Source organism: Polypterus senegalus, chromosome 5 (genome assembly GCF_016835505.1).
Source record: "Polypterus senegalus isolate Bchr_013 chromosome 5, ASM1683550v1, whole genome shotgun sequence".
NCBI classification, from domain to species: Eukaryota; Metazoa; Chordata; class Cladistia; order Polypteriformes; family Polypteridae; genus Polypterus; species Polypterus senegalus.
In genome coordinates, this window is record NC_053158.1 from 175,381,036 (window position 1) to 175,406,679 (window position 25,644).

Sequence of the window (25,644 nt, forward strand, 5' to 3'; positions counted from 1 at the left end):
AGAAGGAAACCGTTGCTTTCTATTAATCTCATCTTTGCTGGAGCTTTGGTGAGGGGGATATTCGAGGGGCCCACTTAATATTATATTGATATGATGAGCATAGGTTTAGAGATTTAACACATATACTGGCTGTTTCTGAGTGACCCAGAAAACCACTAGATCAATCTTCTGTGGACAAAATATTTTGCTGAAAATGGGAAATGTTATGTGTGATTAAAAACTTCTTTTGAATACAATAAACTAACTTGGAGACTATAGCCATGGTTATTTGGAAATGTTTTGCTGCCTTGTGACACAGATGATATTGTACTCACTGAAAAAAAAATTAATTCAGGATTGTACCAGAAAATTCACAAGCAAATGTCAGGGCCTCCATACATGAGTTAGGGCTTAACAGAATATAATGTAAGTAATGTGTATAAGACTCACCCAGTCAGCAATTCACCAGTACGAGTACATTTCCTGTTTGGAATACAAGATTGAGTTCTAGCTGTAATTTTACCCTCTATATGAAATACAAACCTCAAAGCCCAAGGAGCTAAACGAGAATATCATTAGTGTTAGTGACATTTTGAGCTTATACACTAAAAAAAGTTTCTAAAGCATGGTGATAACACAAACCAGGGGTGGCCAACTTGGATCCTACAGAGATACAATGGCTACAGGTTTTAATTCTAATCATTTTCTTAATTAATAACTAGTTTTTGCTACTAATTAACATCACTTGTGTATTTGCTATTTAAGACTCAGATGGTTTAAATCAGAGCTGAGCAACATTGGTTCTAGCGGGCTGCCATGGCTTCAATATTTTGTTCCAATCCAACTGCTTCATGAGAAATTATTCATTGTTGATGAAGCACTTATAGCTCAAGTGACATTTTTATGGCTCAGTTTTGTTTTCTCGCTTGTTAAGATTCCATCCATCCATTTCCTAACCCGCTGAATCCGAATAGGGTCACGGGGGTCTGCTGGAGCCAATCCCAGCCAACACAGGGCACAAGGCAGGAACCAATCCCAGGCAGGGTGCCAACCCACCGCAGGACACACACAAACACACCCACACACCAAGCACACACTAGGGCCAATTTAGAATCGCCAAACCACCTAACCTGCATGTCTTTGGATTGTGGGAGGAAACCGGAGCGCCCGGAGGAAACCCACGCAGACACGGGGAGAACATGCAAACTCCACGCAGGGAGGACCCGGGAAGTGAACCCGGGTCTTCTAACTGCGAGGCAGCAGCGCTACCACTGCACCACCGTGCCGCCCCTTGTTAAGATTTTGAACCTTAATTCCTTATTTTAATCTTAAATAGCTGTATTCATAATTGCTCCTTATCTATATTAATAAAAGGCAAAGCCCTCACTGACTGACTGACTCACTCACTCGCTCACTGACTCATCACTAATTCTCCAACTTCCCGTGTAGGTAGAAGGCTGAAATTTGGCAGGCTCATTCCTTACAGCTTCCTTACAAAAGTTGGGCAGGTTTCATTTCGAAATTCTACGCGTAATGGTCATAACTGGAAGGTATTTTTCTCCATTTACTGAAATGGAGTTGAGCTTGAAAGCCGTGGGGACGGAGTTTCGTGTGACATCATCACGCCGCCCACGTAAACACGTGAACTGACTGTCAACGCACTATGTAGAAAACCAGGAAGAGCTCCAAAATGCGCTGAAGAAAACATGCATTATATAATTGAGAAGGCAGCGAAACAATATGAAGCAAGCGAGTGACATATACTACCATATTCATGAGTGCTGCTACTTCGGAAAGAAAGCAAGGTGTAAACCTAAACTTTAAATTAAGTTAATAGACAGGCTGCTGCTGGCGTTTTTCATGCCCACGGGTAATGCGGGATACATGTTTAATGAGAGGACGCAGGATATAAACGAGTTTTGATCACTTTGTAACTAAGTTAAAATTACAGGTGAAGGGGTGTGTTTATGCAAATTCCGAGACTGTGTTTGTGGGGGATTGACAGTTAAGGCGGGTGGAGGAGTCACGTCATCATATCCCCTCCCATTTACCTCATTTCGCTCTGAGCTGAGCTCCGCGGCTAACGCCGTCTTCCGAAGCAACTTCGTCACACTGCCACCTAAAGTCAAAACTTAAATATATAAAGTCAGCGTCGGAATATATAAACTCAGCGCTGGAATATATAAAGTCAAATCTTGAATATATAAAGTCAGCGTCGGAATATATTGTCACGCTTGGGTCACAGATTTGCACAGAGACACAGGAGGTCGTAGAAACAAGAAGGATTTTTATTCAAACACTGCAAACACATGAGCTTAAACGTGCTCCATGACAAGTCAGAGATGACAGTTCCGCTAGGAGCAGAGAGAGAGCGGTAAAAGCAAGCAAACAATCAATTTTCAACTGACAGGCGCTGCACAAGGCTTTTAAGTTAGCGGAGTATCGCGCGAGGTTTGCATTACGCGTTATAGCGCAAGTGAGAAAGTAAGGAGCAATGTGAGGGTAGTCTGTGTTTCAGGGGTTGTGGTTTTCCCAGAGGCGTCTGTATCTTCTTGGGGTGCGATCAGCCCTCCAGTTCACACCCCCCCCCCTCAGCTTTATTCACATTTCCGTGAATCAAGCGACTCTCTGTACCAGGTTCATTTAGTCTTGATAATACGTCTGCGTTGACGTGTGCAGAACCTGGTCGATGTTTTACTGTGAAACGGTAAAAGTTGTAAGCCCAGAAACCATCTCATGAGGCGAGAGTTTGTATCTTTCTGTCGGTATGACCATTGAAGTGGAGCATGATCAGTTACCAAAGTGAAGTTTCGTCCCCACACGTAATACCGAAGCTCACAATATAAAGTAAGCGCTGGAATATATAAAGTCAAAACTTCAATATATAAAGTCATCGTCGGAATATACAAAGTCAGTGCTGCAATATCCATCCATTTCCCAACCCGTTGAATCCGACCACAGGGTCACGGGGGTCTGCTGGAGCCAATCCCAGCCAACACTGGGTGCAAGGCAGGAACCAATCCTGGGCAGGGCAAATGCATCATTTTCAAAACATTAACCGAACAGTGTTTTTTTAATTTATTTTTCTGAATACGTTTTTGTTAACTTACTTCAGTTCAGAGTCGTTTCAATCAATATATTTTGACTTTGAGTTTATATATTCAGGAATGAGTTTATATACTCCGATGTTGACTATGTATAATCAGGAATGACTTTATAAATTCCGACGCTGACTTTATACATTCAGGTTTTCACTTTATATATTCCAGCGCTGACTTTATATATTCTGACGCTGACTTTATATATTCAAGTTTTGAAATTATATATTCCAGTGATGACTTTATCTATTCAAGTTTTGACTTTATATATTCTGATGCCGACTTTATATATTCAGAAAATCAATGCATTTGCCTGTTTCGCACCCCATAGTATATGTGTGTGTGTATGTACACATGTATGTATATATATATATATATATTTTGAATCTCCAGGATCGGAGTTGGCCACCTCTGACATAAACTCTTTCCCATATTTCTGGAACTGGCAGATTCTCTCTTTTTGAAATTCAGCTGGCTGAATGTTTTTTGCATATTTTACTTGTGATCAAATATTTTTTGCATATTTCTTTTACTTTTAACCACGTATTGCTTTTGTGCTATCTTGTTTTTTTTCGTTAGGCCACCACGTCCTGTTGTCTTTATGCAATGGCCTTGCTGTTGCAACAGTCCTTACAACTCACCACCATATATTTACTCTGTCTAAATATACTGTTTCCAGTTATTTTTTATGCCAGTCTAGTCATAATAGGAAATGCCAGGTACTAAATTGAGGGGGTTACATAAATTTTCTTTACAAGAGTTCCTGGAAGACATGCAGAAGAATAGTATTCAGTGTGCATTCTATTTGTTCACATATTCCTAGAAAAGCCACCAGTGTACACAAACATAAATATGATTTGATTTGAATATCCCAATGCATCCATAACTGTCTTATTTGGGATTCGGTTAATTTTTTTCTAATACAATTCAAGTGATATGAGTAAACAGATCGATAAACTATAATTAGAAATGGTTTGTTTTTTATTTGTTTTTAATAAAAATATAAATATGTTGTGGGAGAAAGCAATACAATTTGTGTTAGATTTTATACTACTCCAATAAAAACATAAACCGAATACCTACTCTCCCAAGAGTTTACTTCTCCACATTCTTAAATATTTTGTTTGATTAAATCTTTCTGATTAAAACATCACATTCTAAGAGCGTTAATGCTGAAGAACAGAAAAGATACTTCATGAAAAGTGGTTCTACATTAGATGTTCCACTTCAGTGTGAATATTGAACTAGTAAATTTTAGAACCCTAACACAGTCATTTCCAGTTCTTTGCTAATGTTACAACCACCTTCAATATTCTTTCATGCATAACACACAGTTAAGTGCTTTTAAAAAAGAATATTGATAAGGATTTCTTCTAGATCCTTGTTTTCATACACATGATGCAAAAGAATTGCTTTTCCATTTGAAAACTCAGGGAGGTAATTATAGCATGAAGGGTAAAAACAAAAAGAAAACTTGTGACAATGACATTCTGTCAGTTTGAGTTTTCAAAGCTTAATCAATTTCACAGATCATTTGCAGTAATAATCTCTTTTAATACCTCAATAAGTACTGGAGTTTCACAAATGAACAACTACAGAAATCAATTGATTGCTGCCTTTCTATTAGGTCTTGTTTGAGAATACCTTTTTTACTCCTGAGTTGACACACTACTGTTACCTACATATCTATCTCTTCTTTCAGCGAAACCCATACTGTACCATTTTCTAAGCTTGCCGAATTGTGAGCAGGATGTCAAGGGAGCTGGAGCAAGGTAGGAACAATCCCTGCCAGTCCATCACAAGGTGAACGACCAAACACACCCCCACACACGCACACACACACACACACACACGAACAACACACACACACACACACACACACACACACACACGCACACACTCACACCATGGCCAGTTTAGCGTTTACAATCCACCTAACCTGCATGTCTTTGGACTGTAGGAAGAAAACACAGCGCCCAGAGAAAACCCACACAAACATAGGGAGTACATATAATCTCCATGCTGTGGACATGAACATTTGTCTCCTTATTGTGAAGCAGCAGTGCTATCACTGCACCCTCCATGCTGCCCTTTAATTAGCCCATTTCATCCAGTTATTGGATTGTGAGGGAGGACTGTGTAGCTGCTTGATGGGTGTCAGTTGCCAATAACAGCACCGAGGGCACGAGGCCAGGTAGACCTGTCCATAGACCCAGTTCTTGCAGGACACAAACACATGTATCATTTATACCAGATGACTGGTATGATTAAATGAATAAGATAACAAACACATTTTTGAAATTTGGAGTAAATATATACAGCCTGAACAATGAGAGTGCTGTAGACAAGTTTGCATCCAAGTTCCTAGAATTACAGTATAAGGCATACATGCTAAGCACTGAATCACCTGAGTTTACATAGTCATTATTAGGAATGCTTCAATCAGATTTCATATTACTTGAACTTGCCGATTCCAATATCAATTCAGATTTGTCTGCTTTATGCTTTACATTTTTTTCAAAGTAAGCTCTTTCATAACCAGCTATGTAGAAACCTTACGCTCTATATTACTGTGGTGGTTTTATTATAAAACTAAAGACCACAGGTGTTACCTGTTCATTCTTTGTTACCAAAATGAAATTCTCTGGGTTTATTTTTCATCCATCCATCCATTATCCAACCCGCTATATCCTAACCACAGGGTCACGGGGGTCTGCTGGAGCTAATCCCAGCCAACACAGGGTACAAGGCAGGAAACAAACTCTGGGCAAGGTGCCAGCCCAACGCAGGACACACACATACACACACTAGTGACAATTTAGAATTGCCAGTGCACCTAACCTGCATGTCTTTGAACTGTGGAAGGAAACTGGAGTACCCGGAGGAAACCCTCGCAGACATGGGGAGAACATGCAAACTCTACGTAGGGAGGATCCAGGAAGCGAACCCAGGTCTCCTAACTGCAAGGCAGCAGCGCTACCCACTGCGCCACCGTACCGCCCTGCTTATTTTTCAGTAACCATAAAAATACTAAAATAAATAAAATTCCCTTAAAAATTCATTTCTTAAACTAATAAAACACTTACAAAAATACTTACCCATGACACAAATTGCATTAAAGAAAATAAAAGTTCTTGGTATAATTGCAAGCCAGAGTTCTAATAAAATGTTCTTGTTTAACAAGTTTACATGTAAAATTTAAACATTTGGCTCACAAGCCTAAGCTAACAAGCCTATTGCTTACTAAGCAGTAAGGGCAAAGTCTTCTTTATCTTTTCCTTTTCTAATTAAAAATGCGAGTGTCTGTATTAAACATAAATTTGCTCACCATCCACATCAGACAAGAGAAGTCCATTTTAATTACATTCTCTGTTAATTTCTGCCAAAGATGCTCCTCTCTTTTCTTACAAGTACACTCCACCTTCAGCTAGACAACACATATGTCTGCTGTTCCTTTCTGTGCACAAGATGACTTCTCAAATGACCTGTTCTCCGTTTATTACTCCACTTTCTTTAATATAAAAGCTAATATTCCTGCCTTCACTCTCTTCTGAAGTTTGATTGTTGACTCTTTTTTACAGTAAGTTCAGAAACAAATGACACATGAGATTCCTCAGGTACCAAAGATGACTAAATTCTAAATTATCATAAACCTTAGAGAAGAAGGTTAAAAAAAACATTTTGAGACTAATTTATTAACCACTGATCATGTCATTTGGGGTGAAAATCAGTCAATCTCAATCAGCAGCCAATCGATTGGAGTATCACTAGTTTTTATTATGATGGGCTCAAAAATGTTAAATGATTAGCTCAGCGTTACTCAGTTAATCTGAAGTACGGGTGAACCTAGCAATGTTGAGATTTGAATCTTTACAGATTCTAGGCCATACTAATTACATGTAACTGAAAAGAATGTCAGACTCGTTTTAAAAATCTTTACACAGATCAGGAAGCAGAGAATCAATGTGAGGAATCCAGAACAATAAAATAATCAAGTATCAATCAATACATGATTATATTTTAGGTGATATGAATGCTGGAATGCACATAATGCATGATTATGTGTCCAATGTCAGACATGCACCCAGTCTGGTGTGCATGCTATAACACATTGAACATGGTCTCTAGTGGACTTTGTTTAATTAAGACCCTGATGAAAAACTGAAATGGAGTCAAAAATGAAAAACTGTATTACTGAGCTGTAATAAGAACTGGATGCCTTTCAATATCGCTTCATAGTAATAAGGCAACACAATTTCAGAACATAGCAATGACAATGCACTGGACTGATTTACATTTGTAAATCCCTAAAAAAACAGTTTTAGATTTCATATTTGGTGGACCTGCAATTCCTTCACCAGAAATAAATTTAACACAATGTTTTTTCAGGCTTACTGTACATCTAAGTTTTGAGTCATTGTTATCCATTTCTTTTTATTTATTAGTTTAATGCCACTTTTATGTTTTGGACAGGGGAGGGAAAGTTCTTTTAGATAGCCAACACAATCAAGAAGAGAAAAACCTCCCTGACAGGAATTAAATCAAAGTCCGTGCACTGTGAAACAGCAGCATTATATGCCTTACCAACATGTTAGCCAGCAATAAATGGAAAAAAATGAATTGAGCCCAAGAGAACATCACTGGGCTCAAGGACATACTGAATTAGAGTGTGGGTGTGTATTCTATGTTAGCTGGAAATTCAACTAGAGTCAACAAGAAGATTTTGGTTTTAGGATGTGTCACACACATGCGCATGGGAGGCAGCTAAAGGGCTTGAGTGAAGGCAGTTCGGAGGCATGCCGGGATGTGGCAGAGTACACTGACTCTTTTTCTCCCTTCCCTGTAGATCATTCCCGGGGGAGTCCACCTGGCTCTACTGACATCACTTCCAGGACCGAGCCAATGGAAGTCGACCTCACCAGCTCTGGCCCCTCTGATGTCACGTCCGGCTGTGATCCAATGGTTGAAGACCACGTGCTCGATCCTTATGACCTCACTTCCTGTCTTCCCCTTTAAAACCTGCCCCTTTTCCCTTTTCCCTCAGTCTTGTTTTGGACTTGTTTGTATGCACTTCAGTGCTGCATATTATCATAAAAAGAATGACTTTGCAGCCGGGATACCAGATTATACGGGTGGCTACCCCAAATCTTTATCTTGAGTAGGTCTCGTTATTGTGACACTCGTTATTGTGACAGATGGAATGAATTCACATATTTAGAGTTTATTATGTAGAATTCATGAGAATTTGATTTTATTGAAAGAACAATCCTGAGAAGTAGTCAGGACCAAACCAATTTTGGCAAATCAAAACAATGCAGTGTATTTTATAGATCTACAGTACAATTGTGGTAATAATAAAAACACAAAAGGAGTGAAGTAAATTCTGATATTCTGCTACGAAAACACAGTGACCTCTCCTCATTGATGCCTAAATGTAAGTTAAACATTAAGTAAGGAATTTAAACTAGAATGTCAGGATTCAGGAAATTGTGTGTATATTTTGTTATTTTTGTTGCTTTGTTTGTTTTCAAATGTTCTCACTTCACCACCATTTTGTTGGTCTGATGCTGTGTTAAAGTGGTAGCCTATTTAATCTTAGACTACATGTCAACGCCATTTCAAGTTCATACAAGTAAAGAAAAGACCCCCCAACAGACATTTAATCACAGATAAAAACAAAGAAATAGAATGATACTTTAGTTTTGCCTGTTGTTTGTTTCTTGAATACAAATTTTATTTTGCCCTGTTCTTTGTTGTGTCATCAATTGCATGGCTGCACTTTTGTCCTAATCTGGGATACTGAGTTGGCTTGTCATGTGGTGGGTGCGGCAATGCGCTGTATCAGTGCGTGCTGCTAACCTCTCTCTTTCTTTGCCCCTGATTTACTTATTAGTATTCTACCTGTGCAACATCTGACTTTTCCCATGGTTTACCATTGACTTATTTGCTCCTTTTAATTACTTTTCTTTTACTGTCTATGTTAAAAAGATAGGAAACAGTTCAGGATGTACAGAAACCATCTGAAAATGTAAATAGCAACTGAGAAATTTGCCTGCTTTTTTCAGCACTTCAAATTCTTACATTAAGCATTCCACATTATTAATACATCTCAATTTGTATTTTCTCAAGGCCCTTGGTGGGTCACAGTTTCTACTGAATTCTTCCCCTTAATTAGTCATTTAATTAGGTAAGCTGCAGGTTCAGTGAAGAAACTGTGAAAGAGATAAATCAGATATGATTTCTAGCACTTAGGATTAAAATAGTCTAACACTTTCTAGCTCAAACCTTTGTTATTAATTCATTTATAATTAATGAACACATCTATTATTTGAATATATTTAGCAAAAAAAATAGCAAGCATTATATTACAGCAGGGGACATAAACAAGACTACAATAAAAAAATTTAAATTAACTTTTAACTCTTTGAAAATTTAATAAAACACTATAATAATTAGTTGAATTACTAGACTGTCTACTGCAATTATATCAATTACTACATATCATCATTTAAGACACAATGTAAACTACACAATTTTTCAAACTTGCTTATCATATTAAAAGATCATGGGAAGCTGGGACTCATATAATTTCTGTGAGGGGTAGCCATTCAGTCCCTGTGCTCAATACCTAGAAACAATTTCATCTAACATTTGCACACACAAATACAAAGCACTATCATTTCACACATTTCTAAAAACTTTGTGGATAACATTCTCATGTCTGTACCCATGGAATTTTGCCAAACATCTATCTGAAGAAAGAATTACAATGTTTTAAAAATGGCAGAAGGGCAAGACATATATTCCAAAGAACTTTGTTTGCTATATATTGAATAGTCATCAACTTTAAAACTTTATTTTCCAGAAATTTACCACAAAGATAAAAGAGAAACATAATACATTCAAATCAGAAATAAAACCCTTTATGTGGAATTTACTGTTTCTCAGGCGGTGCAACTGCAGCAAAGTTAGGATATTACTTCAATGAAAAAACTGCAGGACATATGGCTGGAAAGCTGTTACTGGAGATACAATGCACGTGTCACTTGTTCACAGAAGGAAGAATGCTCCATTGGTTTTATCACCTCCGTGCTACCAGCTTAATTCCTGTCACTTCAGGAATGAGATGTAAAAGTAATGCAGGCTTATTGCATCCATCCCAGATTAGCAGTCAGCATCACACCCAACTTTCATTTTCTGTCTTCTGCATTTTACTTATCACTAGAAAAGTACTTCAACCTTCTTAGAGATCTAAACTTTAAATATGAAGGATCAATGCTTTGTTTCTTCTCTGATTTCACTTGAATTAGCAGTTGACATCACACCCTTGTATTTTCATTTTCTGCATTCCGCACTTTACTCATCACTAGAAAACTACTTCAAGCTTCTCAGATGTCTAAACTTTAAGTATGAAGGATCAATGCTTTGTTTTTTCTCTGATTTCACTTGGATTCCAGTGGATAATCAAAAGGTTTTGCAGCCTGATGTGATAAAGGCCAGAGAAGCTAGTTTGAAACCTTTAATTTTTTAGCAAGGATTTCTCAATGTGACCTCCATTTCCACATTCCAGTTTTTATAAGAATGTGCATGAGGTTGTCTGTACTGTTAAGATCTTCTTTGGGTGTGCTTTTTGCTCTATGCTGTGCCACTAAGTAATTAAACAGCATGAAAGACAGGGGGCACCACCAAGCCCCAAAACAGGACTATACGGACATCTCAAAGAATAGGGAGTGTAACTCCATGCAGCTCTCCTGCAGGGTTGTGCTACCAGACTAAAATTCCCAGTATGGGGATGTCTGTCACTAGCATATGGGAGAAGACAATAACCTGACCATATTGCTCTCCCTATCCTTCTGTGATATTGGCATCCAGTCAGGTAGGAATCACCATGTGCCTTCCCTCAAAACAGTCTTCTGGAAAAGATTGTGCTTGGGGTCTTTCTCTCTTATTTTGGGAGGAGTCTTATGTGGGTATGCTATTTTCATTACTACTCTGTGGCCCAGTTTGTCACTGCTCTGCCTGAATAGTTTTTTTTACTTTCCTTTATTGATTGTTGGGGAGGTAGGGGGTTCAGAGGTGTGATGTGTGTGCAGGATCCTGCTTCTTGGATTCTAAATCTTGTAGTCTCATTATTTAAAGTATTAAGTGCTACATCTGTAACTAGTATTGATAACCTTTATTCTTTATGCGTTTTCAATCATGAAATTGCTGATTTCACTACTACCTTCGTTCATGTGGTCTTGATTAATTGCATCATATGAATACTGGAGACACATCTAAGGGCACCAGGTTTGATAGGACTTACTAAAAAAGATGTGTATTGTGCTACAACCAAAATGTGTGGTATCGTAATTTTATCATACTGTAATTTACCAGTTAATGTCATTAGTTCGAGAGGAGATGACAATGGTTGCTTCACAAATGTTCTCAATTAGCATTTTGGAGATAAAATAGCTTTATTATGTTACACTTCCACCCTGACTGAACCATTGTTTTTCTCAAAACCCTTTAAAAGACTTGATGCAATCCTTCAATTATGTGTTCTGCTTGGTCATGGATGCTAATGTCATTATAAATCCTAGCCTTGAACTTAAAACATATTCAGTCACTAAAATAATTACTCATTTTTTCTGGGTGACATATCTAACTGTTAACATATGTGATGAATTCATGTCGGAGGACCACCTTCAAGGTTTATCAGAGTTAAGCGATACCACTCCAGAGGAAAACTGGGTGCAGTCACTAACATTCTTGTCTCTTTTGTCATCCACAGCAACAGGAAGACACCCACTGAGGGAAACTGACTCCAACCCTAATGGCCGGTGGGCTATAAAAGAATGGACACCCAGGGGAATAGTGTCTCAGATCAGACTCACATTGCAATCAGCATGGAGCTCCTGAAGACGACCCATTTGACTTCTGTTAAGATATCTTTTAGTTTACCCTATTTTCTCACTGTTATGTACACTACCAAGTGTTTATCTTTATTTTTGTGGATTAAAGGAGTTGACCTGACTGGCACCCTAACACTTTCTACAAGTAAAAAGCATCCTTCCAATAGCCCACACATGCTATGAATCCATATAAAAAAGAACTCTTATTTTCTTCATACTGCCACAATAAGACACAATCTAGAGTGGAATATCATTTTATTTCCCACTCCCTTTTTCTTTTATCTCTAACTCTAAACTAGCTTTGATGTTACTCTCAAATCACAAGAGTAACATGATTAATTGGCATCTTTCCCCAATTCCCCTTCGCTGCCCTAAGTACAGATTCAATGCAACATTGTTGAAAAATGACCAGTTTTGCTCAATGTTAAAAATTGTTTAGAAGATTTCATATCAATAAACAGAAATTACATTTCTGATTCCTCAGTTGCAATGAAGGCAACCAAGGGATTCATCAGAAACAATTCAATCTATTTTGCCTCTCATGCTTATCATGATAATAAATATCTGCTATGGAACTTCAAAACATTCAACATGAAATATTTTTCCCTGTATTAATTTTCTTCTCATATCTTGAAATACAGAGGTTAGAACATTAGCATTTAAGAACAAGCCCTCTGTGAGTGTGAGGGTGAGAGTACATATAATGGGACTCTGCAATGCATTGGAGCTTTGTCTAGGAATAATAAATCATAGCAAACTTTATGTATATAAAAGTATAAAATTATATAAAAACTATAAAACTAAACTATAAAAAAGGTTTTATAAGCAACTGCATACAAATTAAACATGTAAAAATTAAGAAAGAAAACATTCAGAACAATAATATTTGTAATAAAAAAGAGTTAAATGGCTATATGAGACAAATGTGTTTAAAGATTTTTTTAAAAAATTCTAACACAGTATTAAGAGCTCACAGGTTATCAGAAAGAAAATAGTTTCCTGTCTTATGCTTGATGCTGCCAGCACAGGTTTTGGCCCCCATTATCTTGATTTGGATTAAGCAGGCTTGAGAATGTTATATGCATGCTGTTTTTTTTTTTTTGGAATGATAAAATAAATTTAATTACTGAGAATTCTTTATATTACATTATGTTAATTTGAAACTGCACACTCCAACAACCCATTTCTACTCACTAAGTGGCTAGCCTGTTTATTTCCAGAAAATGGGTCTTTTTTCAGCTTTTCTCCTAACCTCATAAATCCTCTGTGAGAACCACATTGTTATACTAAACTTTGAAGATGCCAGGAAAAACGTTTATTAAACTAGAAGTATAGATGTTCTAGTAAAGACTTAAGGACAATTAAACAGCACATTCCAGATCAATAGCACAATGAAGTTTACATGCTAATAGGGCAGCATGGTGGCGCAGTGGGTAGCACTGCTGCCTCACAGTTAGGAGACCTGGTTTTGCTTCCCGGGTCCTCCCTGCGTAGAGTTTGCATGTTCTCCCCGTGTCTGCGTGGGTTTCCTCTGGGTGCTCCGGTTTCCTCCCACAGTCGAAAGACAATGCAGGTTAGGTGCATTGGAGATTCTAAATTGTCCCCTAGTGTGTGCTTGGTGTGTGTGTGCGTCCTGCCCGGGGTCCTGCCTTGCACCCTGTGTTGGCTGGGATTGGCTCCAGCAGACCGCCGTGACCCTGTAGTTAGGATATAGTGGGATGAATGTTGTTAAATTTTAAAACTTGTTTTCCTGCATGAAGTATAGTGAAATGGTGACTTCTGTGCTCTAGGACTGATCCCTAGCTGTCACTGCCTGTGGGAGTTTGAACATTTTGCTTATATCCATATGGATATTCTGCTATTCAATATATCAGAAGCATTCATGTTTAATTAATTAATTAATTTGCTATTTTTAACTGGCATTGTATATGTGAGTGTGCCCAGTGATGATCTGGCATTGTATCCAAAGCTGGTCATGTCTTGCAACTAATGTTGTGTTCAGAATGTTCATGGAAAAAAAAATGAACAGCGCAATTGAGCGGGCTTTCTAAATGTTACAGTGTGACAACAAATAATATGTCTTTACCTTACATCAATTCATCCGTTCATTTATCAAATCACTTTAATACAATTATTGTATTGCAGGGAATCTATGCCAGCAGTATTAAGCAGAAGACAAAAGAACCAACCTGAGCACACTCATTCATACACTGGGCTAATTAACATGTATTTGTGATGTGGGAGGAAAGCCAGAGTATCTAGAATGCAGACACAATGGGAAGATACAGACAGTGACCAGTCCTGGATTTTTGATCCCAGGTAGTGTGAAGCAGCAGTACTAATCACTACATAACTATTTTTTATTAAGGTGAGACATCATCTGTTCAGTTGGCATAGTGTGGCATCTGCTTCTAATCTTTAAAATGTACATAAAAATGTATATTAGCTGTAAAGGTTATTCAGACAAACACTATTAACAACTTTTGCAAATCTGTAGGATTGCCATGTAGTTGATAATGAATACTATAAGCAGCAATCCTTACCTCCTTGCTGACTTCCATCTCGGTGCATGTACTTTGTTCATCATCATGAAATTCTACATCAGATTCTCCTGTTGCAATGGGGACTTTAACAGACAGGTTAGGGTTGGTCATGAAGCCATCAGAGTCAGGAAGCACATACTTATCACCATTGAGGTCAATGCTTCTTGTCAGGCCGTTTCCCTCTCGCCAATCCTTTACAGTTTCATTTGAGTGATTCTTCATGCAGCTAAGGCTAGTCATCATTTTGGCCTCTTTGGCTTTTCTCCGTCTCTTCTTAAAATCCCCACGGAAAAAGTCAAAAATAGCATTCTTCAGCCAGGACATACCACGCTGGATGCGAGCAATTGCAATCTGTAAGTTGTTCATTTCACCATCTTCATCAGGAGCAGACAAGTTGTCAGCACTGAATGAGCTCAACAGCAAGGCAAGGAAGAGGTTCAGTACCTAGTGTAAAAACAAAATGCATCATTATCAGTAAATTCAGGCACAATTTTTGAATGAAGAGAAGCAGACATAGCAAAACTATAGTACAGAAATTATATGGGAACACAATTGTGGATAGGAACCACTGATGACTAAAAAGATGACAAGTTTTTATCTTCACATAAAGTGATATAGTCACACAAAGTAACCATTTCTGTTAGGCCACCATAAGCCAATGCCTTTGCATATTGAGTTGTCATACCCACTTGCAGTCCCAGACTTTTGATTTGGTCTTCAAATTTCCAAATGTGTGTAGGTCTTCCAGCAGGATGAGGAGACATAAGCTGCCAATGGCATCATTAAAAAACTTATTCAAAAAAAGTACAACAGATTGCTTTCAGCCTTGAGTGTTATGAGTCTGAGATTTTGAAAGGTTCATATTGCATTTTCTAGAAATTTTGCACCTTCATTTTAATAAAATTATTTTTTACTGTTACTTTATTTATATTTTTGGGCCATCATTTTGCGTTTCGTTTGTTTTTGTGGTTGACACGATTTTGTTTATTTTGGTGTGCCTATGGCCATATTGTTTTTATCATGAGACAATCAAAAGTCACAGCATGTAATGTTATCAAATAAATGAAATTTAAGATGGTAACATGCTATCGCCCATATCCAAGCTTTTGGATTTATTACCAAAATTTAAAAAGCTATGAGAGGATTCAGCATTTCAGGAACTAAAATGAATTAGAGGTTTGCATGTGTTTTGTCCTTGATTTTTAACAAATGTTTTGAAATTCTGTAATTGTACTTTCAAGTTGACTATCTAGCTTTTGACAACTGTTCATTAATTTGACTACAATTATTTTTGATCTCCTTGCCCTGCTCCCTTGCCCGTCTGTCCTGACATTTCCAACTGTGGCAGTAGAAATTAGAAGTAAAATGATCGTACATGGGTCATTTAAGAAAGTACTGAACATTGTGAATCATGGCCACATTTCGTGAAAAAGAACACCAAATATAAAAGCTATGTGAAAAACAACCCAAAGTATTAATGATACTAATAAAATTCTTACAAGGATAGGAGAGAATTCACCGATGATGATGGAACAATCAAAGCATGCTAAGAGTTTGTTTCAATACATCTGCAATTAGAGGGTCTTAAGAGAAATTACTGTTGCCATGGAATATGAAATGTAACTCAAAGAAACATTTGTGACATAGGGTATTTTCAGATGTAAAGCACAACAACCTGCAGATCTCAATAGGAAAAACCATTGAGTTCAGTAAATTTAATTGTAAAAAAGACCTCATTTATGTGAATGAGGAATGGTATAAAAGTGAGGAACATTACATTAAAAAAATAATAATTATAATCCAGACATTGAAATATTAGTTGTAGGGATTTGTCCACATTACCTTCCTAGAGAAATAAGTTATATCCTGATTAATGTTTATATTCTTCCTTCTAAAAACAGGTACTCAGGAACAGAAATTATTCAATCTGTTACCAACCAGTAATGATGACTCACTCCAGTCCTGCAGTCATAATACATGGTAACTTCAACTATGTGACCATGGAAGGAACAGAGATAAACTTCTAGCAGTATGTGTTATGTTTCACTCATGAACAAACCAAGACAGGCCTGTTTTACTCAAATGTTAAAAGATTTTTTTAAAACATTAACCCACTGCACGACTGGTAAAATCTGATCACAATCTGACCTATCTTACACCTTCATACAAGCCTATTATTAATGACAGATTAATGAGGAAGTGGACTGTGGAGGGTGAAAAGGTTTAGAATCACCATTTCCAACTGACAGACCAGGTAATGATGTTTGAGTTACATAGGGATGATATCAAGGGACCAAGCCACTGCATCACAGAGTATATCAAGTTCTGTATCAACACTATTGTTCCCTCAAAAGCAGTGCATAGTTTTTTATTGAAGTAGTATTGGATTACCAAGGAACTAAAAGGTCTGCTCAATGAGAAGAGGATATCTTTTAAATCTGGTGTCAAAGTGGCACTGAGGGGCATACAGGTAACTCCTGAGGAAAGAGCTGAATGAAGGGTAAGATTCTTATAGAGCTAAAATACAGCAGAAAACAAACACACACTCAATAAAATAAAAGATGTTTGTAATGGACAGGGCACAATTACTGGATTCAGGCAATTCATGGCTCAGGTGCAGGAAGGACATATGAACAAAGATAATGCTCAGAACCAATTTAATAATAAATTTTTCCTTCCCCCTGCCACTTTCTTCCAACAGTCAGTCTCCCCACACCATCTCTACTGCATCACCAACTCCATGTACATATTTTACTCTTGCCACTTCAACTGATATGAGTAGTGATGAGTCCAATTCTAACCCTCAGTATGGGCTATCCATAACTGATAACTAAGTGAGGACACAACTGAGAAGGCTATACACAGGTAAACCATAGGACTTGATGGAGTTAGTCCTCAAGTACTTTGGCACGTGCTGACCAAGTCTGTAGAATCATCTGCTATCTGTTCGGTCTGCCACTAAGGCTTTAGAAGGTACAACAGCTGTGGAAAACAGCTTGCATTGTACCAGTTCTAAAGTAATCAGAAGCCTCTTCACCTAATGACTACAGACATTTATCCTTACATCACACATCACGAAGACCATCAAGAGGCTGGTCTTGGACTATGAGTCCTCTTGTAAAAGACCACTTTAACACATGGAAGATTGCCTATTGAAGATGTAATCATCTATCGTCTCCACAAGGCCTTTTCCCCCTGTTAAAAAAGATGGCAGGACCTTGAGAATTACATTTTTTGATTTATCCAGTTCCATCTAGCCATCTCTGTTAAAGGGCAAGTTCTGAGGTATAAAGATGGATGAACTTTGTTTTCTGAATAATGGACAATCTCTCTCTGGAAGACCATAGTTTGTGAGGATCGAGGACTGTGTTGCTGACAATAATGTGAGCAACACTATAGTACCACAAGGAACAGTTCATTAACCTTTTCTACTCACCTTGAACATCTAGGACTATAAATACTGTATAATACCAAGTCATGCCACTTTCTGAAATTCTCAGATTATGCTGCCCTAATGAACTGTATTGACAAATGGAATGAGACAGAGTATTGGATTCAGGTGGAGAACATTACTTTTTGGTTGAAAGAGAACTGCCTGCAACTCAGCACCAGCAAGACAAAATAAGTAGCTAGGGACTTTGCTGCACCAAACAGCCTCTACACCCAGGTAACTGTTTAGGGAGTGAAAATGGAGGTGGTATGTTGCTACAAGTACCTGGGGGTCCACATTAATGACAGACTGGACAGGATTAGTAACACAGAGCAACTACATAAGAAAGGACAGAGTGAACTCTTATTCCTTAGGAGACTTTAATGGGAATAGTGACATCCTTTATGCATTCTGTAACTCTATGAAGGCTTGAGCAATTTTTTACAATGTGGTTTGCTGGACTTGCAACATCACTTCAACAGAAGCCAACTGAATCAATAAGCTGAATAAAAAGATGGGCTCAGTTAAGGGACACATTTTCAACATGTTGGAGGTAGTAGAGAAAATGAGAATGAAGACAAAACTGATGGCTATTATGTACAATGCTGAACATTCAATCAATGAGATATTTAAGTCAATGAATGACTGAGTGTGAAGAAACGCACCTGGGGCTCCTTCATACCTGCAGTATTACACCTTTATAATGCCTCACCGTGACTGCTCTGCAATATCTAGTCAAGTCTTGAGTTTTTTTTTTTTTTGTGTGGTGTTCTATATTTCTTGAACTTCTGCAAAACATAAATATACCCTCGGGAAAAATAAAGTATTATCCACCTTGGAAATGGTGTCATGATTGTTGTCCGTTACTAGACCACATTATTTCAATTCAATGATAAAAAGGCAGTTTGGGGCACAAGAGTCGCATACACAGCCAATCAATCTGGACCAGTTCTGAAGTTGTATGTTTTTGAAATGAGGGAGAAAGTAGAGTACCTCTAACACTACAGTGACATAGGTAGAACCTTCAAAACTCCAGAAGCAGTCACTAGGCCAGAATATGAATTCAGTCTACTGAAGCTGTAAGGTAGTAGCGCTAAATACTGCATTACAGTGCCATGTCACTGAGCAGTATTTTATTTCAGCAAAGTTTTTTGCCCAATATGAAGGAAGTTTGTGCAAATATAAACACCTCCAAACCGACACTTATGAAAAATAAATTCTTTGCACTTTACCCAATTCTAGTTTCGGAAGATAATTGACTGATAGAGAAGAGACTATAGGCAAACTCTTACAGTGTAGATGACATTAATGAGCACACCTTCACTGTCATTCTTAATTCTTTTCACAGACACACATGCCCTTGAATTGCATTAATAATTCCCTTCTAACTCTAGTAATGCTAGAATAGTACATAATTCCTGGTAGACCAGGACTGAATAGTTCCAGTAAAATAGCGGTCCAATTCAGAATTTTCAAAAAACAGCTGTTAAGAGACTGGTGATCTCATCATTCTAACACAAGGCTCAAATTGACCCAATGACTAACAACAGGGAAAAGATTATTCTATCTCAAGAACAATAACTAAACAAAATAATTTTGACATGGTTTCTGTCAGTATAAGTATCTGTTAATGTCACCACTGCTTTACATTAAACTTAAACCAAATGGTGGCGCTTGGCAAACTTACTCCCCCATTTATGATCCAAAAATTGCTTCCTATTTAGTGTTAGCAGTATAAACAGTGTACTTCCAGTGATTAAAAAGTTATACAGCTCAGCGACTGTTAGCACACCAAATATAACGGCTTTATGTAGTCAGTGCAGAAATAAACACAGTGATGAAAACCAGAGTGAAGTAGCACTTTCATCCCTCTATGGTTATATCTTGTCTCACATTATTTAAGTTCACACTACCTTGTCAGTGTGTAAAATTGCATGCTGCCAGTGTACAGCAGAAATTATGCCACAATAAAACCAGAGTTATCCCTTTAATACTTCATATAGCCAATCAAAAACTCTATAGATATTTGGAGAGATTTCTATTATTTTTGCTGGCCGCACTTTTATTCAATTACTTGTCTGACACTTCCTGAATTTCACATTCACTGTAAACAGAGATGTGTGACTCCGTGAAATATACACAGTTATGAGCTTCTGGTCTTTTTCTCTAACTATTCTAAACAAAGAGGGATGTGTCAAAAAGGTGATGCATGCCAGGAAATAGTACCATTCAACATTATCCTTAATGTGTTTATCTTCCTCATAAAGAGACTTGCTCTCTGCTTTCTGCTCTCAACAAACATTTGACTGATAAAAGCATGAAAACAGGTCATAAATTACATTGCTTAAAATTAAAGAAATCAACTATTGGTAGTACCATTTTATTGACCAAATTAGATTTTTGAACCATGGAAGATTAGAACCATTTTGATGAGAGCCCTGATCTTAGGTTGATAGGATATACCTATTTTAGGGGGATTTTGGTAGCATTCTTACTTTCCTCAATAAATTGATTACCTGTGTTGAAATTCTTTAGCCTATTCCTAATGTCAAACTTTTGGGCATTCTCATCACATTGATAATTCAGTGCAAGCTTCCCGGAGTAGGGAAAAGAACAATTATCCCTCTTATAAGGAGCAAAGGCAAGAAATACCTTAGATTGGATTCCAGCTAGTTTTAGATCATTCTTATTCTCACTCGTTGGGCTGATTAGCAGTCAGCAATCAACCTAACAGCAGATATTCTGTATTTTAAAAGAAATGGTTTCGAGACAAAACCTAAGCAGAAAAGGTTAAGCTATGTACATTGTAAAATTCTTAACAAATGTGACTGAGAACAGACCCCAGGTCTCTGGAGCTGTGATATGGTGGCACTATCTAGTGAGCCACCATTTTTATGTTTTAACAGATATGTTCATATTTTAACTTTAACATTGTTGTAGCTGAATATAAGTAACCTGTGGCAAAACTCAAATTTATGTCCTGCACACCTAATATGAAAATACTGCCAACAACAACAATTTTTCCAAAATTCAATCTATTCACTGCAATCATATTGCAACATATTTTTAATGTGATAGTTGAGTAGTCTTATTTCTTCAGGAAAGAAGAATTCTCAGTATTATTGTCCAGTCTCAGACCTGTGCTGTAAACATTTTAGAAATTCTGTAATTTTTTTTTCTATCAGGCACTATCATTTTTGGAAGCATTTTCATTTTACATTCTTCCATTTTTTCATTTGCATTTGTATCCCTCATCATTATTACCCATCATTAGAGAAAGAAAATAAAACTATGAAACAAAAGGGAAAGACAAAAATGTATGAGAACATAGGACTTACTCTTTACAATTTTTATAAAACCTGTTTATCCTTTATTCAAAAGTGTGCATACATCAACACTGGCAGCCTATTAATAACATCAGTTGATTCATATTTTTGTGCTGCTTTTAACTGTTGGTTTATCTAAGCACACAATAAATGGCCATGTATTTTTCTTATAAGTATGGATATTTTTGTGAATAATACAAGGACAATTTATTAGATTAACTTATAAAAAAAACAAACAAAAAAAAACCAACTTAACTAATAATAAAGTAAAAGGAGGCTCAATTTGAACCCTTAGTTTTCTGCCTGGCACCTAAGGTGCTCTAAGTTACTGGTATTTTCTTTCATTGTTTATATGGTTACTTAGTAACAGAGTCACCACAGGGCAGACACATTTAAAGCTAACAACAAAGCACTTGAAAAAATACACACAGCCAGACTTTGTGGAGAAAATAGTTGATTGGAAATACAATGAAAAGATATGACCGATTAAAGGAAAATGAACACAAAACTTATGTCTGCTAAATATGCACCTGCTACACAGTATATGAGCATTTCACCAAAGAGGAATTATTTACGTTTTTTACAGTGTAAATTTACAAGAGATGTTACCATCAGTGTTCAGGCTCCTGTATCTTCACATTTCTTTCTCTGGGAATACCAGTTTTCCTGTTACCTGACAAAGATGTGCAGATTTGGATAAATATGCCTTGCTCCTTACTTTTGACACTAAATATGCTTGTTGGATGAATATGCCTTATTCCCCACTAGTGACTTTAAACATGGATTAGGCATGTTTAGAAAATGAATGGATGATTAGAAAATCATGCATTTGGCTAAGCATTTTGCCTTTTTCTTTGTGGAGAAGAGGCATCAATTACATTGGTACTATTCTTTAATGGTTATCTGGCACTTAAAAGTATATATTAGGTCTGGTGTTGCATAGACACAGGGATCCATTACCTGAAACTATGCTCAAAATGGAGACTGTCACTTGTCTTGGAAGTAATTCTGAAAGGACTGAAAGTTAACCCAGAAAGTCCTTCTGAACCTAAATTGTGAGAAGAGGTGGCTATGTGTTCAGCTAGGGGAGAAAGAAAAGCCATAAATAGCAAAGGTAATGCGGTAAGAAGAGAGTTCTTTGTATCTTTTTTGCGGCTGCAGAGTGCTTTATGCACTACACAGAAGGAAGGTCATAGAGGGCCAGTTGGTTTATATTATAGTTTTTAATGTTTACTTGTAATTTTGAGTTCTACCTCTAGTCATACTTTCCTTGTATTTTGTTAATGAAACACATTTTAAGAGTAACATTGGCCAACTTGGAGTTACTCTGATATTTAATGAGCAACATCCACTACCCAAAATGTATTTTCACTGTACTCTGCTCAAATAACAATAAATTAAGCTTTTTGACCTTGATATCATGCACGACCACTGACTGATACAGTAAATATATTTTGACATTTGGCTGACAATTACTTTCAAGTAAACAGTTTTTGTTGCAAAATGTTTAAGATCGGGGGCTTTGCAGTTTCATACAGAATTGCCAAAAGACAATTTTATTCTGGCACCCTGACCAATGTAATTGGGGCCATTCTTGTGAGTAAACTTACATAGAACACCATGAATTCCATTTAGGAGAATTGCCAGGGTTGGTAACAGCACTTCAGGATTCTACTGTAGAAGGGATTAAATCCGCATAAAAAATGGATGATGTCAAAGTGACCGCTTCTGTGTTCAGCTACACTACTTAATTCACTACAAAATGGAAAAAAAAACAGAAAGTGCAAAACAATTATTTATTTGTGTCAGCTGTACAGGTTTATTCCACAGAAACTAGAACAGAAGTAGGCAATATATGCACACTTTGCAGTCGTCGGTAATTCAGCAATCATATTACCAAGTGTAAGACATACAAGGCCCTACTACAGTACAATATGTCTAGAGGTCATGCAGTCACTGAGAGTTGAATAATTGCAAATAAAATCATACAATATCATATATTTCATAGATAAACTTATTTTGTCGAAGAATGGACAAGCACAAGGCTAAAAAAAAAGGGTACTTTAAAGAAAATGTAAGATTCCTGTGGGGATGATTTTGTCAGAAACACAAAATGAATCCCACCAGAAAATAAAAAAATTCCTTTTATTACTTTGTGGGGTTCAGGGCTACCTCCTAACACGACTGCATAAAACAACCCTTACTAATCTCCATTTCAGCCTGCACAGCAAGCAATTTGTCAAACTCCTGTCCGTCTGCTAAAAGTTTCATCTTTTTACTGCTCCTTTCTGCTTTGAAACCAGAGGAGCCCGACTTGTGGCTATTATAAGCTACAACTTTTCAACAACCATCCCAGCAAGCAAACAGAAGCTGGTTTCCTTTCTTGTCAATAACAACGAAAAATGACTGCCCTATGCCTGATTTTACTTCTGTCATATAAAAGGTTTTAACATCAGCATTTTAGTAGACTTTAAAATGTCTGTGATGCTAGTTTTAGCTGCCTCAGTCAATTTGAAATTTCACATTAATTTCCAAATGACAATCGCTTTTACTACTGAACATGTTGCCTTAAAAAGTGCAGTTTGCTAGCAATGATGCAGGTGACCTCTATTATATTTGAGCAACAACTCAAATAATAAATAGAAATGTTTTTGAAGACTCTGGCTTTTTTCTATTCCCACATTTTATTCCTTGATCAGCTATGGCAGAAATACTGTCAAGCAATACCGTATGACTAGTTTTCAAGGATTTAGCAAAGATATACAAATGTGGTATGTATAAACCTGCATATACTTACTATAATTTATGAAATGAATGTAAAAAATATATGTTGGGATAGGATTAAATGAATAATGCATTTTTATCAAATATTTTAAATACAAAGCTAAAAAGATGAACCCTGGAGTACACATTGCTGTTACTTCTGGATGCTTACCCCATGGTTCACTAACGGTATAGTGCATGAGGTATCAAGGAATCTCATAAGAACCATTGCTCAGGATAAGATACAGGTGACAAATACTTTATTATGATCACAAATGCACATTTTGCTCATGCAAAACCCTTACAAACACAGAGGGGGCACCTTATTAGCTATAGCTAATTAACAGTAAGTTACTATGCCATTTACTTTCAGAGCATACTAAATCAGTCAAAGTGTTCAATCTGCATTTTGTCAAAAGTGCAGCACAAAGATTCTTTTCCATTTAAACCTCAGCACCCTCATAATTGTTGCACATTAGTTGGTGGTAAACATCTGTTTTAAACTCTTTCTCCTATAATACCTCATTAAAATAATGTCAGCTGAGTTTAGGTGGCTACTACAATAAACTTGGATGCACAGAGTATTATCCTACTAAAACAGCCAATTCTCAGACGGGAAGGCTCTTTCTGTGAAGAGATGTACCTGATCGGGAATGGTATTAACAAGTACAGTACTGTAGCATTTTAACTTTGCTCTGGTTGACCTAAAAGAGTCTGTTTTTGCCATGAAACACATATTTCTCCTTTATACTGCCATATCCAATCACTTCACATTGCGGATCCACAAAATATTAACTTTTTTACTGTAACCAAGTTTTAGAGGGTTCATCTATGCTTATGTCATTAATACAATAAAGAATCAGAGCAGAATTGAGATGGGGATATCCTTAATTCAATAAAGTTTCTCTGAAGACAACTTAATTTAATTGGAAATATACAAGCTGGCCTTTGTAAAATTCAGTCGGGTGGCTCAGTCAGGGAGGGTTGGTGGAATTAAAGATTTTGGTGTGGATGTTAGGCTGGCTGTTCTTGATCTAGGTCTGTGTTTTGGGAACATGGTTTAACTCTTCTTGCAGTGTATTCTGTCAATTCTGTTTAACTTGTATATTTAAATTGTATATGTTTCCTATTATGCATTATATAGCATAAGATGTGAAAACAGAGTATTCATGACAAACTTTTACTTTGAAATCTTCATCCTACCTGTCAAGTATGTCCCCTCCCAGTTGACATTGCCCCTCCTACTCGACATTTAGCTCCTGGATGCAGAGATACATACTTGCAAATAACAGCAAATGTCTGCAACACAGAGCACTTTTTATTCTATTTTGTGCAGAAAAGTGAGTAACCTAGAAAACTAAGCAACTCCAGGCTTGTCTTAAGAAAACACAGGCTGAAACAAATTTGTGTGTCATTACCACAGCCTCATGATAGCTTTTGCTACATTCTGAGCAGGAACCAAGTGAGATATTCATCCATCCATCCATTATCCAACCTGCTATATCCTAACTACAGGGTCACGGGGATCTGCTGGAGCCAATCCCAGCCAACACAGGGCGCAAGGCAGGAAACAAACCCCAGGCAGGGCATGCCAACCCACCGCAGGGTGCA

The 25,644-nt window shown here is 37.2% G+C and overlaps 1 protein-coding gene across 3 annotated transcripts in view; it reads right to left on the reverse strand.

Moving 5' to 3' along the window:
* scn5lab (sodium channel, voltage gated, type V-like, alpha b) overlaps positions 1–25,644 on the reverse strand; it is a 719,364-nt gene that overhangs the window by 215,350 nt on the left and 478,370 nt on the right. For all 3 annotated transcript variants that reach the window (XM_039753644.1, XM_039753645.1, XM_039753646.1), the window contains exon 17: positions 14,515–14,958. In XM_039753644.1, the coding sequence (XP_039609578.1) occupies positions 14,515–14,958 (444 nt within the window). The remainder of the gene's footprint in view (positions 1–14,514; positions 14,959–25,644) is intronic.